This window comes from Platichthys flesus, chromosome 2 (genome assembly GCF_949316205.1).
Source record: "Platichthys flesus chromosome 2, fPlaFle2.1, whole genome shotgun sequence".
Classification (NCBI taxonomy): Eukaryota; Metazoa; Chordata; class Actinopteri; order Pleuronectiformes; family Pleuronectidae; genus Platichthys; species Platichthys flesus.
In genome coordinates, this window is record NC_084946.1 from 27,872,032 (window position 1) to 27,889,075 (window position 17,044).

General features: G+C 46.0%; 1 protein-coding gene across 1 annotated transcript in view; it reads right to left on the reverse strand.

The window, feature by feature from the left end:
- The window catches only part of ptprt (protein tyrosine phosphatase receptor type T), a 193,460-nt gene extending 183,108 nt beyond the window's left edge, over nt 1–10,352 (reverse strand). The window contains exon 1 of the mRNA XM_062409429.1: nt 10,017–10,352. Coding sequence (XP_062265413.1) covers nt 10,017–10,104 — 88 coding nt within the window. The 5' untranslated portion in view covers nt 10,105–10,352. The remainder of the gene's footprint in view (nt 1–10,016) is intronic.
- Between the last annotated feature and the right edge of the window lie 6,692 nt (nt 10,353–17,044).

Genomic DNA, 17,044 nt, shown 5'->3' on the forward strand with positions numbered 1-17,044 from the left:
TGTTGTCTCTCAGTTTGTTGTATCTCAGTTTGTTGTGTCTCAGTCTGTTGTGTCTCAGTCTGTTGTGTCTCAGTCTGTTGTGTCTCAGTTTGTTGTGTCTCAGTTTGTTGTGTCTCAGTCTGTTGTGTCTCAGTCTGTTGTGTCTCAGTCTGTTGTCTCTCAGTCTGTTGTCTCTCGGTCTGTTGTCTCTCAGTCTGTTGTCTCTCAGTCTGTTGTGTCTCAGTCTGTTGTGTCTCAGTCTGTTGTGTCTCAGTCTGTTGTCTCTCGGTCTGTTGTCTCTCAGTCTGTTGTCTCTCAGTCTGTTGTGTCTCAGTCTGTTGTCTCTCAGTCTGTTGTGTCTCAGTCTGTTGTCTCTCAGTCTGTTGTCTCTCAGTCTGTTGTGTCTCAGTATGTTGTCTCTCAGTCTGTTGTGTCTCAGTCTGTTGTGTCTCAGTATGTTGTCTCTCAGTCTGTTGTGTCTCGGTCTGTTGTGTCTCAGTCTGTTGTCTCTCAGTCTGTTGTCTCTCAGTCTGTTGTGTCTCAGTCTGTTGTGTCTCAGTCTGTTGTCTCTCAGTCTGTTGTCTCTCAGTCTGTTGTCTCTCAGTCTGTTTTGTCTCAGTCTGTTGTGTCTCAGTCTGTTGTCTCTCAGTCTGTTGTCTCTCAGTCTGTTGTGTCTCAGTCTGTTGTCTCTCAGTCTGTTGAGTCTCAGTCTGTTGTCTCTCAGTCTGTTGTCTCTCAGTCTGTTGTCTCTCAGTCTGTTGTGTCTCAGTCTGTTGTCTCTCAGTCTGTTGTCTCTCAGTCTGTTGTGTCTCAGTCTGTTGTGTCTCAGTCTGTTTTGTCTCAGTCTGTTGTGTCTCAGTCTGTTGTCTCTCAGTCTGTTGTCTCTCAGTCTGTTGTGTCTCAGTCTGTTGTCTCTCAGTCTGTTGAGTCTCAGTCTGTTGTCTCTCAGTCTGTTGTCTCTCAGTCTGTTGTCTCTCAGTCTGTTGTGTCTCAGTCTGTTGTCTCTCGGTCTGTTGTCTCTCAGTCTGTTGTCTCTCAGTCTGTTGTGTCTCAGTCTGTTGTGTCTCAGTCTGTTGTGTCTCAGTCTGTTGTCTCTCAGTCTGTTGTCTCTCAGTCTGTTGTGTCTCAGTCTGTTGTGTCTCAGTCTGTTTTGTCTCAGTCTGTTGTGTCTCAGTCTGTTGTCTCTCAGTCTGTTGTCTCTCAGTCTGTTGTGTCTCAGTCTGTTGTCTCTCAGTCTGTTGAGTCTCAGTCTGTTGTCTCTCAGTCTGTTGTCTCTCAGTCTGTTGTGTCTCAGTCTGTTGTCTCTCAGTCTGTTGTCTCTCAGTCTGTTGTGTCTCAGTCTGTTGTGTCTCAGTCTGTTTTGTCTCAGTCTGTTGTGTCTCAGTCTGTTGTCTCTCAGTCTGTTGTCTCTCAGTCTGTTGTGTCTCAGTCTGTTGTCTCTCAGTCTGTTGAGTCTCAGTCTGTTGTCTCTCAGTCTGTTGTCTCTCAGTCTGTTGTCTCTCAGTCTGTTGTGTCTCAGTCTGTTGTCTCTCGGTCTGTTGTCTCTCAGTCTGTTGTCTCTCAGTCTGTTGTGTCTCAGTCTGTTGTGTCTCAGTCTGTTGTGTCTCAGTCTGTTGTCTCTCAGTCTGTTGTCTCTCAGTCTGTTGTGTCTCAGTCTGTTGTGTCTCAGTCTGTTTTGTCTCAGTCTGTTGTGTCTCAGTCTGTTGTCTCTCAGTCTGTTGTCTCTCAGTCTGTTGTGTCTCAGTCTGTTGTCTCTCAGTCTGTTGAGTCTCAGTCTGTTGTCTCTCAGTCTGTTGTCTCTCAGTCTGTTGTGTCTCAGTCTGTTGTCTCTCAGTCTGTTGTCTCTCAGTCTGTTGTGTCTCAGTCTGTTGTGTCTCAGTCTGTTTTGTCTCAGTCTGTTGTGTCTCAGTCTGTTGTCTCTCAGTCTGTTGTCTCTCAGTCTGTTGTGTCTCAGTCTGTTGTCTCTCAGTCTGTTGAGTCTCAGTCTGTTGTCTCTCAGTCTGTTGTCTCTCAGTCTGTTGTCTCTCAGTCTGTTGTGTCTCAGTCTGTTGTCTCTCGGTCTGTTGTCTCTCAGTCTGTTGTCTCTCAGTCTGTTGTGTCTCAGTCTGTTGTGTCTCAGTCTGTTGTCTCTCAGTCTGTTGTGTCTCAGTCTGTTGTCTCTCAGTCTGTTGAGTCTCAGTCTGTTGTCTCTCAGTCTGTTGTCTCTCAGTCTGTTGTCTCTCAGTCTGTTGTGTCTCAGTCTGTTGTCTCTCGGTCTGTTGTCTCTCAGTCTGTTGTCTCTCAGTCTGTTGTGTCTCAGTCTGTTGTGTCTCAGTCTGTTGTGTCTCAGTCTGTTGTCTCTCAGTCTGTTGTCTCTCAGTCTGTTGTGTCTCAGTCTGTTGTGTCTCAGTCTGTTTTGTCTCAGTCTGTTGTGTCTCAGTCTGTTGTCTCTCAGTCTGTTGTCTCTCAGTCTGTTGTGTCTCAGTCTGTTGTCTCTCAGTCTGTTGAGTCTCAGTCTGTTGTCTCTCAGTCTGTTGTCTCTCAGTCTGTTGTGTCTCAGTCTGTTGTCTCTCAGTCTGTTGTCTCTCAGTCTGTTGTGTCTCAGTCTGTTGTGTCTCAGTCTGTTTTGTCTCAGTCTGTTGTGTCTCAGTCTGTTGTCTCTCAGTCTGTTGTCTCTCAGTCTGTTGTGTCTCAGTCTGTTGTCTCTCAGTCTGTTGTCTCTCAGTCTGTTGTGTCTCAGTCTGTTGTGTCTCAGTCTGTTGTGTCTCAGTCTGTTGTGTCTCAGTCTGTTGTGTCTCAGTCTGTTGTCTCTCAGTCTGTTGTGTCTCAGTCTGTTGTGTCTCAGTCTGTTGTGTCTCAGTCTGTTGTGTCTCAGTCTGTTGTGTCTCAGTCTGTTGTGTCTCAGTCTGTTGTCTCTCAGTCTGTTGTGTCTCAGTCTGTTGTGTCTCAGTCTGTTGTGTCTCAGTCTGTTGTCTCTCAGTCTGTTGTCTCTCAGTCTGTTGTGTCTCAGTCTGTTGTCTCCTGCTGCAGGTCTTTCATCTATAAATAATCTCGACAGGCTCCGTGTGATTCGTGTGGTTTACAGTCGAGCTCTCGTTCTCTCTTCAGCTTCCTGTCAAGTCGGAGTTGACGTGGATGTATTATTAGAGCGTTTAGCAGCAGACGGAGAACAGACGCACAGAGACACAGACTAAACGCAGATCATCGGATTCTTTCTGCGTCTCTGTAGCTTGTTCCTTTGTTTTTAACCAGACGTAGAATCTGAGGGAGTCTTTGTTATGTTAATGTTTCCATAATGGAAGTTTTTAAACAGGAAGCTGTGGAGAACGACTTTGCTTCTTTCAAAATCCACGTATGGATGAAACCATGTCTTTTTGGTGGGGGGCGGGGGGGTTAAGATTCATCTAACTGGTTTGATTCCCACTGTGCATCAGGATCCATGACTGGTTGGAGACAGGAAGTGGATTAAACTTCCCTCAGACAGGAAGACATGTTACATCTCACACACATTTACATGATGAAGAGCATCTATGAAAAATCCGTTTGTCTCTTCATCCTCTTCAACTATCTGATCTTCATACACCCCCCCCCCCCTCTCTCCGCACCTCCTCCTCCTCAGCAATCAACAACCTTTATTCCTCCTCCTCACCCTCTCCCACTCGTTCTCCCATCATTTGTCATTTCTGCCCTTTATCCTCCACGGCCGATTGCTCTCGCTCTCTTCCTCTCACCTCCTCTTCATCGCTTCACTTCTTTCTCCCAATCCACCCCCCCCACACACACACACACACACACACACTTATTTATCTCCCTACATCGCTCTTCCTTTTTCTCTCCCCTCGCTGTGACTGACAGGTGAAGCGAGGCTTCCATGGGGGGGGAAATGTTTTTTTGTCTCTCTGTCCGTCCACCTGTCTGTCCAACCGTCTGTCTCTCTGTCTGTATCACTTAACCAGGCTGGGAGGCTGTAATCTGTATTCAATCCAAGCTCACACACACACACACACAAACACACACACACACACATACACACACAAACACACACACACAAACACACACACACAGTCTGACAAATCTTACCATTTCGCCAAAGTGAGAATAAAGCGAATTAAACTCAAATATCATCTCATATCTTCTTTGTCTCCTCCGGCTGAACTCCATCACTGTTTATTACCATCGACTCACTTATGTCTCATTTCCTCCTTTATGTTCTATCTGCCATCCATCCTCACCCCCCCCCCTCCTCCCCCCCCCCCCCCCCCCCCCCAATCTTGTTGATTAAGCAGCCTCCCGGTCTCTCTTGCCTAACATCTTCTATTAAATATGGATTAATTACTCGGAAACCTTGTTAAGCTCCGTTAAGACCTCTTGCATTAATCAGCAGTTATTCTAATGAGAGGAAGGGAAGTTTTTAATTTGCTGCACCGTGTACGTTTGACTCCTCCGACATTCCAACCATTATTTTGTTTTCCTCGTATAAGGGACTTTGGAAATCGAGCCTTCATCCACACAGGGAGCACGCGCCCTCCTCTTCATCAGCTCACCCTGATATTCACAGTCAGCTGTGACCTCACACCTTTAGTAACCCGCCCTGATACCCGTCCTCGTGGGAGGTGGGTCCACGTGGCTGATTCCAAAACGTACAATCATCAGATCTGAGATGGAAGGACATCACGGGACAGGATGCTCCTCCTCCCAAACCGTGAATAAAAACTAATACCATGATCTTCTTCCAAAAAGGGGAAATAGCTTGATATTAATTCCAGGGAGTATTGCCCGCCCCGTAATCTCTGATAAGCGTCCACCAGGATCTTTCCCCTGAACCTCCGAGAGCTTGGAAGTGACTCAAAACGCTGATTGATGAAGTCACAGAGCAGAGAGACACACGAGAGGAACATCTGCACCCCCCCGCCCCGAGGCCAGAGTGAACAGCCTCTGCAGCACGACAAACAAAACAACTGTTTCCACATCATTTAGGCCTTTTAACACTCGACGGCTGGATCCTGTCTGCGAGGCCGCTCTGCCCGTCGGAGGCTGAGGGCTCCGGATGCTCCATCATTTATGACGGCTCTATAATTTATGGGGCTGCTCTCAAACCCTCCCTGTATAATTCATGTAATGAACGAGTTAACTGTAATTAATGCTTCAACCTGTTGTAATGAAAGCGTCGGTGTCCGGCAGGCAGATCTTTTATTCCTCGGCTGCGATGAAAACAGATATTCATGCTCTTCTCATCAAACTTGAAATATGATCTGTATCTTTAATAACGAGGTTGGAAGCCTGCAGGTTTGTTGGTGTCTCCTGAATTCAAGAGGAAGAAATGAGTTGAGGTATTTTTCAGGTTTGAAAGAATTTTGCTGCAAACTTTCCAGGAGAACTCTCACCAGCATGTTTCACACAGAAATACTATTATTATTATTATACTTGCACACAAGGAGCCTTTATAGAAGATGCTGTTGTGTGTGTGGTCTAAATACAAAGTGTGCGTTTTTGCAGTACATCCAAAATGTACAGGATTTAAAGAAGTTATTATTTGATTTTTTAAAAACCCATGTTGTCAAATATCCTGCGGGCCGAGTGAAGAGAGGCAGTGATCAGTAGAACCGGCTCTTTAATGGCTGCAGCTGTACATTTGCTTCAGTGGTGTTCTGTGAGCGCTGCTGGATCCCGATGAAGCTCCCGACTGATTCCCCCTCAGGGCAAATAAATATCCCTTTGTCTTTCCGTTAGTCGTGTTCCTCATCCTTCACTGCTCGTACATCTCATTCAGGAACTGTCCCTCAGAGCACCAGGAGGTTTGTGTTTGGTCGTGATAAGTGTCAGAGAGCAGGTTCCTGTGCTTCCTGACCTCTGACCCAATGTGATGAAGATGAAGATGAATGAAAAGAGCAAACCTGGATCTTTGAGAGAAGGGAGAACGGGAAGAGAGAGAGAGCTGTTGTTTTAACTGTGTGGCACAATCCAGTTCTTTACATGGACCTGCTCTGCGACAGTTATTACTGTTTATGATTATTATTAGAGTTATTAGGACATAGAAAACATGAGACAAATGACGAATCAGCAAAAGATCCGCCACGACTCGCTCTTCGGTTCATTCAGCGTCAGACACAACTCTCTCTTTCTCACACACACACAAACACACACACACACACACACACACACACACACACGTGACGCCCCCGGCACTCAGCGTGCCCTGCCATTAGGCTGTCAGGCAGTCGGGCCAATAGAATAAGTGCCATGGATTAGACCGACACACACACACACAGGGAGGATGGACAGCATACTAAAGAGAGGGGGGCATGAGGTGACAGAGATCCTGTCATGAAGCTCTCTCTCTGTGTCACACAAACACACACACACACAGACACACACAGACACACACAGGCAGAGAGAGAGAAAACAATTACAGCCACTCAGCCAGTCGATAACACACAGACATAATCAAATTTGTGTCTTTTTTCTCTTCTTGCCCTCCTGTCATCCTTTGTCTCTGTCGTTTCCTCCGACCACTCGTCCTCTACTCTTCCTTATGCATGTTGCCTCCCTCCTCTTCCTCCTCTCCTTCGTCCCGCCCGGACACGAGTGATGAATGAGGCAACAGACGACGGGACTATCTCTCTTCCCACAGTGTCTGGCCCTTTACCTCCTTCCCTTTCTCCTCGTCTCCTATTTCTTTTTTCCTCAAGGTCCTTCTCTCCTTCTCATTCCCCTTCTCTCTTTTTTTCATTTCTCCTTGATCCACCTCCACTTCTCTTCACCTCTGCTCTCTTTCCATCTTTCCTGTCTCCGAGATCTCTCTCTGCTTTCCTCCTTTTCTCAACATCCTAATTCATCCCTTTCTTTTTTCCTGTGTTCTACACTTTCTCTCCCCGTATTTCCGTACTTCCCCCTTTTCTTTCTTCTTCCTCGCCCATTTTTTCATCCCTCTTTTCTCTCTTCTTCTAAACCTTCTCCATCAATAGTCCCATTTCTCCTGCTCTTTCTTTTACTTGCTTCTCCTTCCTCATTGCATCTCCTCCTGTTTTTCTCTACACAAATTAAACTCATTTACCTTCCTCATCTTTATCTCTCTTTTCTTCCGCTCTCTGTTTATAAGACTCTCTCTCTCTCCCTCTCTCTCTCCCTCTCTCCCTCTCCCTCTCCCTCTCCCTCTCTGCGTCACACGTTCATATGAAGCTCCAGACGCACTAATCACATAAAGGCCTCCATAATTGGGGAATTGAAGGCTGTTGATTCGATCAAATCCGAAGACGTCCCCCTGTCCCTCCGACACGTCAACACACGAGACAAACCAGTCAAGGAGAGACAGACAGAGGAAGTGATGGTCACTCCCTTCCTCTTTCTCCTTTCATTCGTTCCCTTTCTTTCCCTTCGTCCCCTTCTGTCCTTATAGTGCCAAATAAATCGAATTAAGTGGGATCTAAATAGTAAATTTCATTTCAGCTGAACACACACACACACACACACACACACCTCAGCGCCCTGGTGGTCACCTCCAGATCCGACTGCATGTAGCAGTTAGCGGTCACTGGATCAGACGCACAGCTTGGCAACAACACACACACAAACACACACAGAAACACACACACACAGTCGACACATGCTTTTCCTTTGTTGAACGTGAAATGTGAAACAGGTGAAATGGATAAAGCTAAAGTTTATTCAAACTACAGACAGGTCATCCTGCCGACCTACAGTAAACTAGAATGCCATCAATGATGACAGATGAGACACAAACCACAGCTCCCACTGCTGAAGTCAAATACTTCCAGTCTAAATAATAATAATAATGATTAAACTATTTCACCACCAGTGGTTTCTGACCACACAGCTCCAATACCTTACACAATGTTCTCTTCCTAATCAAAAGTTTATGTTTGATAGAAAGAGAGACAGAGAGATAGATTGATATTTGTAGATGTTCGGTTAAGTGAGAGCGTGTGTGTGAAGTGAGTGTTTGAGTGTGTGTGTGTGTGTGTGTGTGTGTGTGTGTGTGTCATGATTGAAAGATCTTATGTGCAAATATCGCCCCCTAACGGCACAAAGGAGGACAACATCCAAATTGCGCAATATCCCTCAGCTCTTTCTCGCTCTCACACACACACAAACACACGCACACAAACACACTCCGAGAGAGAGAGAAACACACACACACACACACACACACGCACATGCACACACACCTCTGATGAAGTAGCTGTTTAGGTGCGAGTACTGAGCCCACTTCATAAATACCATCACGCACATCGCAGCCCAACTCGACTCCAGGTCTGAAGAGTGAAACCGGATTGGATTCCTCCAGCACGTGATTAATAACCATGTCTCATATAAACCGGTTTATAGCAGATCTTGTCTTTGGGAAACATTCTGGCCTCTTGGATACTTTATTTCACCATAACGCGCAACGAAGCGGTTTCCCCTCCGCGGCACCATTACGCACGGAGAGGGAGAGATGGAGAGAGAGGTGGGGGGGGGGGAGAGAGAGAGAGAGACGGCTGCTCCGCCGCGCTGCAGCGCTCCTCCAGCCGGGGACAGAGACAGACGGGACAGAGGGGACGGAGGGAGGGAGGACTCGGTGTTTAGAGCCAGTCTTCCCTTCAGAGTCTCTCTTTCTGCAGCCTCACGGGTCATGAATACCAAGCAGAAGGTGCCGAGGGAGGCGCACACAGATCCGAGTCTCTGCTGCTGCTGCTGCTCTGAGATCAGCTCTGACTCCATCTGGTTCATCCATCGAGAACAACTGTGAAATGAGGATTTGCTGCTCAGTGGAGAAGAAGAGCAGATAGAACTAAAACACCAGAGGAGATGGAGTCTCCACAGCATCTTAATATCAACGCGCTGGATTCACACAGGGGTTTTTATTCTGCTCAACACAGTATTTGTGCAACAAGCATTAACTGACTTCAACTTCTACACACGCGCAGCTTGATTCCATGCGCGTATTATCCTGAATTCCATTTGGGACGTTCGTGTTTTATCAGGGAATCAAACAAGCTGTAGAGCCGAGGGCTAAACCTCCGCTGGTGCTGCTGTAATCCGGAGTCTGGCTCCTATTCATGGTCGATAACAATCATAAGAATCGTATCTGATTGGATTATAAATCCAGACAGAAGCTGCCAAACGCGAATTCTCCAAACATCTCCGGTGCGTAACAAGTGCCCGAGCAGAGCTGCTCCGGACCGCGGCGCGGAGACGCAGCCGGGGGACGAGACGGGATCCCGGAGCCTCAACTAACGGACCAGCTGCACACAATATGATTATGATTTTGAATATGAATTTATGAGGTGGAATCCGGCTTTAACTCGGCTGTAGAAGTTGAATAAAAAGCGTTCATAGGTTCGACTTCTACGAGACTAACTTGCGCGTGAAGAGCATGAATTCCACCTGCGTGAATGAACCAAGTGACGCGTTCACTCAGGTCGCAGCTTTGCGCTGAAGCGGAGCCTCGACGCACCGACTCCGGCTCGAACCATCCACAACAGACGGGTCTCTGCTCTGTGCCCGCACCTCCTGTTATTCCGTGTGAGCTCCATTAAATCACCGACTTGTAACCGACAGTAAAACACACAACACTTGATTCGCTCGTGAACCCGCAGCGGAACGAGCAGCTTCGTGGAGCAGATTCCATCCAAACTTCGCTCCGGAGCTCCGGTGCGCGCCAGGGGGAGAGCGGAGCGCGGCCCCTCCGGCATCAGTCGTAAGGACTCGAACAAACAACATCAGCAACGAACTGGACGTTAAAAAAAACAAATTCTTCACAAACAAGACCTTCATGTTCCAGGAGAATCTGCTCATGCGTTTAGATTCCCGCGCGTAAAAGCTGCTGCGCGAATTCTGTCGTGCAGCAAAACGACTTCACCTTCAAATTAACCAGAAACATAACAAGTGCAGCAACAAACTCACAAACCAACGCGCACGTCCACTTTTATAAAACGCACTGACACTCGCCACGGATCCAAACCCAAGAGGGAAAAGCGCACGAGATCAAAAACACAAAATATGGATGAGACATTTCAATAAAAATCCATAAAACGCAGCAAATAAATCCGCTTTACCTGGAAAGAACTGTCCAGCGGTAAATCCCAGAAGTCCAAAGTAGAGCAGCGCGGCCGGCAGCGCCAGGGAGTAACTCCGTTTATCCATTTCTCTGAGTTCTGGTTCCGTTCTTCTTCTTCTTCTTCTTCTTGGTTGAAGCTGCGGGTTATCTCACATGCTCCCGGGGTTGGCTGAAGTGGTTTCCCTCAGTTCAACGGTGAAAACAACAGAGAAGAAGAAATCCTCGCATCGGTGGATGAGGAGACGCAGAAAGACGAAAAAGAAGCAAAGACGCGAGAAGAAGTTGGAGGCGAATAAAACAAGAGCTCTCTCTCTCTCCTTCCCTCTCCTCCTGATCTGTGTGTGTGTCTGTGTGAGTGCGTCAGAGCGCGTGTGCGTGCGCCCGAAAAGTAAGGGGCGCAGGGTGTGCGTGTGCGCGCTCAGACGGTCTGTGCCACACTGACGTGCAGTTGGAACCGGAGTGGAGACCAGTGCGCACCACACGGGGCGCCACGCTCGTGCGTAAAGGCGCGTGGATCAGCGCTATGAAGACTTCCGGTGGCGAGTTTCACATTAAGATGAAGCACTAAAGGGACCTGGATTCCCAGAGGTTTTTTTATTGATAAAAGCAAATATTTGATAGTGTAGATGGATATTTTGACAGTTCAAGGGAAATTGGTGAATATGATCGTACTTTAATATGCGTGGTTTTATCTTAATTAGCAGGTTTGTTTTCTTAATTTGTTAAATAAATGTCTGTTTGTTGTCTTCTTCTTCTTCAGTTAGAATTCTGGCTGATTATGTCAACTTTAAAAGGTTAACAAATCAAATTAATAATCAACCTTATTAAACAACCCCATCATTGTTATTCTCTAAACAAGGAGCCTATGGGATGACGTATAAGGGTTATTTAAAACAAATAATAATTTATAATAATCTTATCCACAGCGGAATTAGATATTGTATTATTATTTGTATTATGATTATTATTATTAAAATGCTTCATATTACAGATGCAGAAGCTCTGTTCTTGTCGGAGGCTTTTATTTGCATGACCATTCGCTCATTTCCCACAATGCTTCACTGCTTTTCTCCAGCTTGACTGAGCTATTTTCTCTGCTCAGTTTCCCCCGGGTCCTAAAGCCTGCTTTCTCCGCTAATATCAGATTGTCACACAGTTCCTGTTTCAAGATACCTCCACCTCTCTCTCCCCCTATCCCCCCTCTCTCTGCTCTGTCTCTCCCTCTGTCTGTCTGTCTCTCTCTCTCTCTATCTCCCCCTCTGTTTGTCTGTCTCTCCCTCCCTCCCTCCCTCCCCCCGTATCTCTCTCTTTCTCTCTCTCTCTCTCTCTCTCTCTCTCTCTCTCTCTCTCTCTCTGTGTGTTTTAGTGTGTGTGTGTCAGTGACTGTCTCTTCTGTTACTTATTCGTAACAGAATATTAATCTAATTAAACACTCTGATGGAAATGCAGGTTTTTAGACACATGCGTTATTTAACTACATGTTTCATATGGAAGTTTTCCAGCCTGTTTCTGGATGAACCTCCTCCTACGTGTGTTCTCGTGGAAGTTATCAAATGTATGTAATGTGCTTTACAGGCGTAGAACAGATATGATTTCTGTCTCCATAACGTTGTAAGAGACATTAAGACTAAATGTGCTTTGGGCCACGTTAACAAAGATCCCCCCTGTCAGCTGTCTGAAAAGATAAACTCCTCTCTGGGCTTTGACAGTTTCAATTTTCCACATCACACTCTGTATAAGTTGAGTATTTTAAAGTGGGTTTCCAAAACAAGTTGTGATGCAACAAACTCACAGAATAAAACGTTTCACACAGAGATGTGAGGTGAGAACAGAGGAATTTAAAACAGTTCTCTGGTGTCAAACCCACACATTCATCATTCTGCACAGCGAAGCTCCAACAGCAGAGAACACTTTTAACTCGGAGCCATTTAGCAAACACATTTACATTTACAGTCGAGTTTGGAATTTTCAAACTTTCTGATCAATCTGTGATGTGTTATTCTGGCGGCGACTAGAAAACCTGCATCTCAGAGTTACTGGGAGCAGAACCAGTGAAAGAATACCAGAGACTCCAAAAAGGGACATTCAGGGTGATTTGTTTTGAAGGTGGTTTGAACTCATGTTGAAGCTTTTATCTTTATCAGGTTTTGATTTGAGTGTTGACAGGGAGGTGCATCCTGGGCCGTCTCCAGATCCCGTGGAGAGTTTCTACTTGGAGAATCTGTTCTACTCTGGAGCCTGAGCTTTGCTGGTTCTTCCTCCCAATTCCATTCATGACTTGTGTCCCCTGTCTCACAGAGAGTGTCCCCTCGGAGACGCTGGAGACATGTAGTTGGAGTCCAGCTGGACTTTGTCTCTCGGGGTAAAACAAACAGTCACAGCAGCGATGGAGGACGAAAGAAACAAAGAACTCAAAGAACGATGGACTGTCTGCTGCGCAGTCGCCCACAGTAACTTAATGAATCCTGTGTTTTAAAGGCCATTCCACACGAGGACGTTCACTCAGGATGATTGTCGACTGGCTCGGGACGAAACCGGTGGAATGCAGACGGATGATTCACCTGAGAAGCTTCTTAATGTTGAACCCTCCCTCCGCCCGCTGCCCTTCACAGGTCCCCGCTGACCGGCTGCTATTTGCTCCCCCGCCCTCTCCAGGTGAGCGTGACAGGATCTGGTGAATTTGGTAAATTCCACACAGCCAGTTGGGAGGGTCGTGATCTTTCTCTGTCCTTAGTGTTAAATGCTGCTCCGCTCGGCGGGCCTGGTGGTCCGGAGATCATCTGGAGTCCAGCGGCGTCTGAAAGCCAAGACAACAAGTCCTGAATATTGTCAGAGTGTCTCCTTAAATAGATTTTTGACACGTTAATGTTCGTCCCACGTTTGATCCTCTCGCTGTCAGTCACCTGCTCCAAACCCTAACCGCCAATCAGAGTGTCACTCCACACAATTTAATCTACTACCTTGATGACATCTCAGCTGTCAATCATTTTTACGTAATCAAATGAGTAATTAAATGCTAATTTATCAGAAACAAACACCTAAAATGGCAGAAACCATCTTTATTTGATGAGTACATTGACACTTTGATTTGGTCCATGTCCCATCTGCTCACATGGATGAAGTGGTGTTCATAAATCAGCCACAAGGGGGCGATGTGGGTGATCTGGCTTCACTTTTGGAAGCGGCCATGTCATCAATTTGTATTTATACCTACTTAGTCTCATATATCATACTCATTCCATTTATTTGTGCCAGCACACACACACACGCTTTCAATAATTACTGGTTTTATTTGTTTCTGCTCAAAATGGAGAGTAAACGTGAATAAACCCAGGAACACAAAGAAGTCATCATTTAAACCAGAAAGGCTTCATCACCCAACTTCCGCTCAATAAACATTTCCTCCTGATATCACTTGTTTCCCAGAGACTTGATAAAGACAGAGCTGTGATGATTAGATTGTGTTCAGGAGTCGGACTCTGGCTCTGGATTCTCTTACAGCTGCTCCAGTCACTCAATCCCACTTCTCTGAATATTGCATTGCACCATTTTGGGTCTTATTTCTGTCTCGTAGTATTTTGTTTGATCTGACCTCAACGCAAGCTGCTTCACTCCCCCCCCCCCACCCCCACCTTCCAGTATGTATTTCTGAGCTGACAGCTAATGAATATTTCCATTATTTAGTGATGTAGAAATCAATGTCTCATTAACAGGAGGGTGCGTTATGTCCGAGCCAGGATCAGGACACAAGCGCCCGTCTCCTCCTCACCTCTACATCATCACTTATTTATTAGAAATCAATTATGCAGAGTCGAAGCGTCTCTTCTGCTCCGTCCTCGTCTTTTCTCTCACTCTGAAGACGAGTCCACTCCGTCTCCTATTGTCCACGAGGGTTCGTTGTCAATCTGAGGACCGGGAGATTTTATCTTGGTTTTAAAAATCTGCCGTCTCGTCTCTGTGATGAATGTTTTTCTTTTCTTCGTCAAACAACTAAAAAGCTATTTACACCTCGACTGCTTCTTCTAACGAGTGAGCTTCATTAGTGTGCCGAAACACCAGGGGGCGCTACGGGGCGCGTCCGAAACAGACACACTTCACACACAGACACAACGCAGACGTGCAAATGCAACACAACGCCCACATCGCACCGTGTATCAGACACACATCAGGGGTCGCCACCAATAATGACTAACATCAGGTCTGCAAGCCAGGCCACCTGAGGCTCTGTGTGTGTGTGTGTGTGTGTCTGTGTGTGTGTGGTTATATACAAGTTTGTGTGTGTGATGCCGAGGTGCAGTCGTCTATTTGAATGTATTAATATGGAAATGAGAGGAGGTGCATGTATGTCAACCACAGCATGACACACACATAATGATGTTATAAAGGATGGAAAGAAGCTGGGACACACAGTGTGAAGATGCCATGCGTGTGTGTGTGTGTGTGTGTGTGTGTGTGTGTGTGTGTGTGTGTGTGTGTGTGTGTGTGTGCGTGTGTGTGTGTGGGAGAACGGGCACAGTCCACCACTGCTCAGCACAAAAGATCCCATCAGTTGAGATCTCGTGAGGTGTAAAAGTTTTAATTTGCAGGGACGACATGAGAACAAATTGAGAATCTGAAAAACTGTTTAATGTCCAAAACACTCGATGACGGAGGAAAAACAAAAAGTGTCCTTGAGGACGTGATGGGACACTGAACCCCCCCCCCCACACACACACACACACACCCTTTTCCCTCTGGTTTGGGCTCCACCAGTTTCTAACGGATTAAAAAACCAAACGTCTCTGTAGCCGCAGATGTTTTGTATTTTCAACCAGCTGCTGGTTATGAAGCAGCACTGGTCAAGATTCATGCATTTTAAAACAGGTTTATTGAGCTGAAATGAGGGAGAATATAACCCCCCCCCACACACACACACACACACACACACACACACACACACACGTGCATCTTCTCTTCTCTCTGTCAAATGTCAGAAGCTTGAAAACAGCAGCGGCCCGGCAGGTTTCGCCGGCTCAGCAGATCCACAGCCTGAACCACACACAGCGGCAGCAGCAATTCTGATGAGATTAAATTATTAATCGTGGATTTTATTGAGCACCTATGACCTCTCAGGGAGAGCGGCATAAATCAGAGTGTCCAAAAACACAATATTTTCAGTGAACGGGGGGAGGAGGAGTGCAGCTGGTTCTGTGCAGCCAGAGGAATCGAACCTCGTACAGAACGTGGATCAAATGTGACGATAAAATCACGTTTGAGCTAATTTGCAAACAGACACTAATCGGCTTCTTGCAGTTCCACAGTTTCCATTGACCACTGGTAATGTGCAGCCATACACACACATCTTGTATTAATAATATTATGGTATTGTAAATGTCTCACTTGACAGTTTTTAACCTGTAATCAATTAGGTTTAATTATACAAATATAAACTCATTTCAGAAGAACATATTTACTTCTTCTCGGTTTCTAGTCTCTGAATCCAGATGTTTGATGATTCATTTAGAACTTACAACATCCTACCTTCACTGTCAGAGAGAGAGAGAGAGAGAGAGAGAGAGAGAGAGAGAGAGAGAGAGAGAGAGAGAGATGAAGGGGTTAAGAGCCTGCAGCTGTTTCACTCTAACAGATGTAATTATAGTTCAGCTGCATTTCAATTTGCAGAGAGGTTAAAATAAATGAATTGGTTGTTCTTTGCCGTGTGTTCATAACTTTCAGGGTTGAAATCTATTCACTACATGATTCAATATAAACACAAGCAAGGTCTCCTCTGCTTCTTCTTCCTGTGGAGGAATGTTCTTCTCTTATTTATCTGCTCGGTGTGTGACCTCCAGGACGACTGCCTCACAATCTGTTGGTTCTGTGTGTTTCTTTTTAGCGAGTAGTTGTGGAAACTTTCCTCTCAGGATCCTGGGTTCACGCAGCCTGTTCCTCCTGAGGGCTGCTCAGCTTCCTGCAGCACCGTGTCACCGGCTGATGGACCAGGAGAGAAGCTCACAGCAGCTTCTCTGACACTGGGAGTTCTGGAGGGAGAGTCTGGTCTCAGGTTGACACGAGTGGTGGACGTCATCCAGCCGTCTGGTAAACACAGGGAGCAGGAACTAGTGTGCAGCCATCACAGTTTCAGATTCTCTTTGTGTTTTGTTGCATTAAAGAAGGAAAAGGACAAATATCTACAAATGAATAAGGAGCAGCTGTGACATTTACTTTCAGCTCTGTCAGGAGGAGCTTCAGCTTCATGTTGTATCGACACTATGACCCTTTGACCTGAATCATGAGGTACATGAGGGGGGGGGAACTAAGTCCTGAAACAGCAGTGATGAAATAGAAACACGAGGATCTAACCACTGAGCAGAAGATTAGAGAAGATTAAATGCAGATTAAGAAAGGTGTAAATGAGCATTTATAAAGATGAGTTTAGATATTCAAGTGTCAGAGGCAGAACAATTAGAATTTGACTGTTTGCATTTCTGCTAAACTGAACATCAGTGTTTGGGCAGATTAAAGTTGACTCCACATCTGTTTCCCCGCAGTAACATGGCACTGAGGGTCACTCTGTCAATGTGACTCATGAGCTCAGTGGATTTTTAGCATCTATAACACAGGACACGGTGCATTGTGGGATTGTTTGTAGTCACATTATGAGGCTGTCAGATTTCGTGCAGAGTGAGAATCCATCTTTCCAGGCTCCAAAGAAAGTGTTTTCACATTATAAGTGCCCGACCCCCCCCTGGTGGCCGGCCGCAGTACAGGTCGTAAATACCACCTCCTCCATGTTAGTGGAAGAAATATCATAATTTATTTATATATTTAGTTATTTCTGATGTTCTGATGTTCATGTCTCTGGTAAGTTTGGGTTTGATAGTTATTTAATGACAGGTTAACAGGTTGGAACATCTTGTTTGAAAGCTGAGACCGAGGGAACTTTACCCAACGACTCCATCGCCCAGATGGATTCATTAGCAAGATGTCAGCGGTATGGAAGTGGAGACATGTCCACCATCTCTACATTCAGTCTATGGTTTGGAC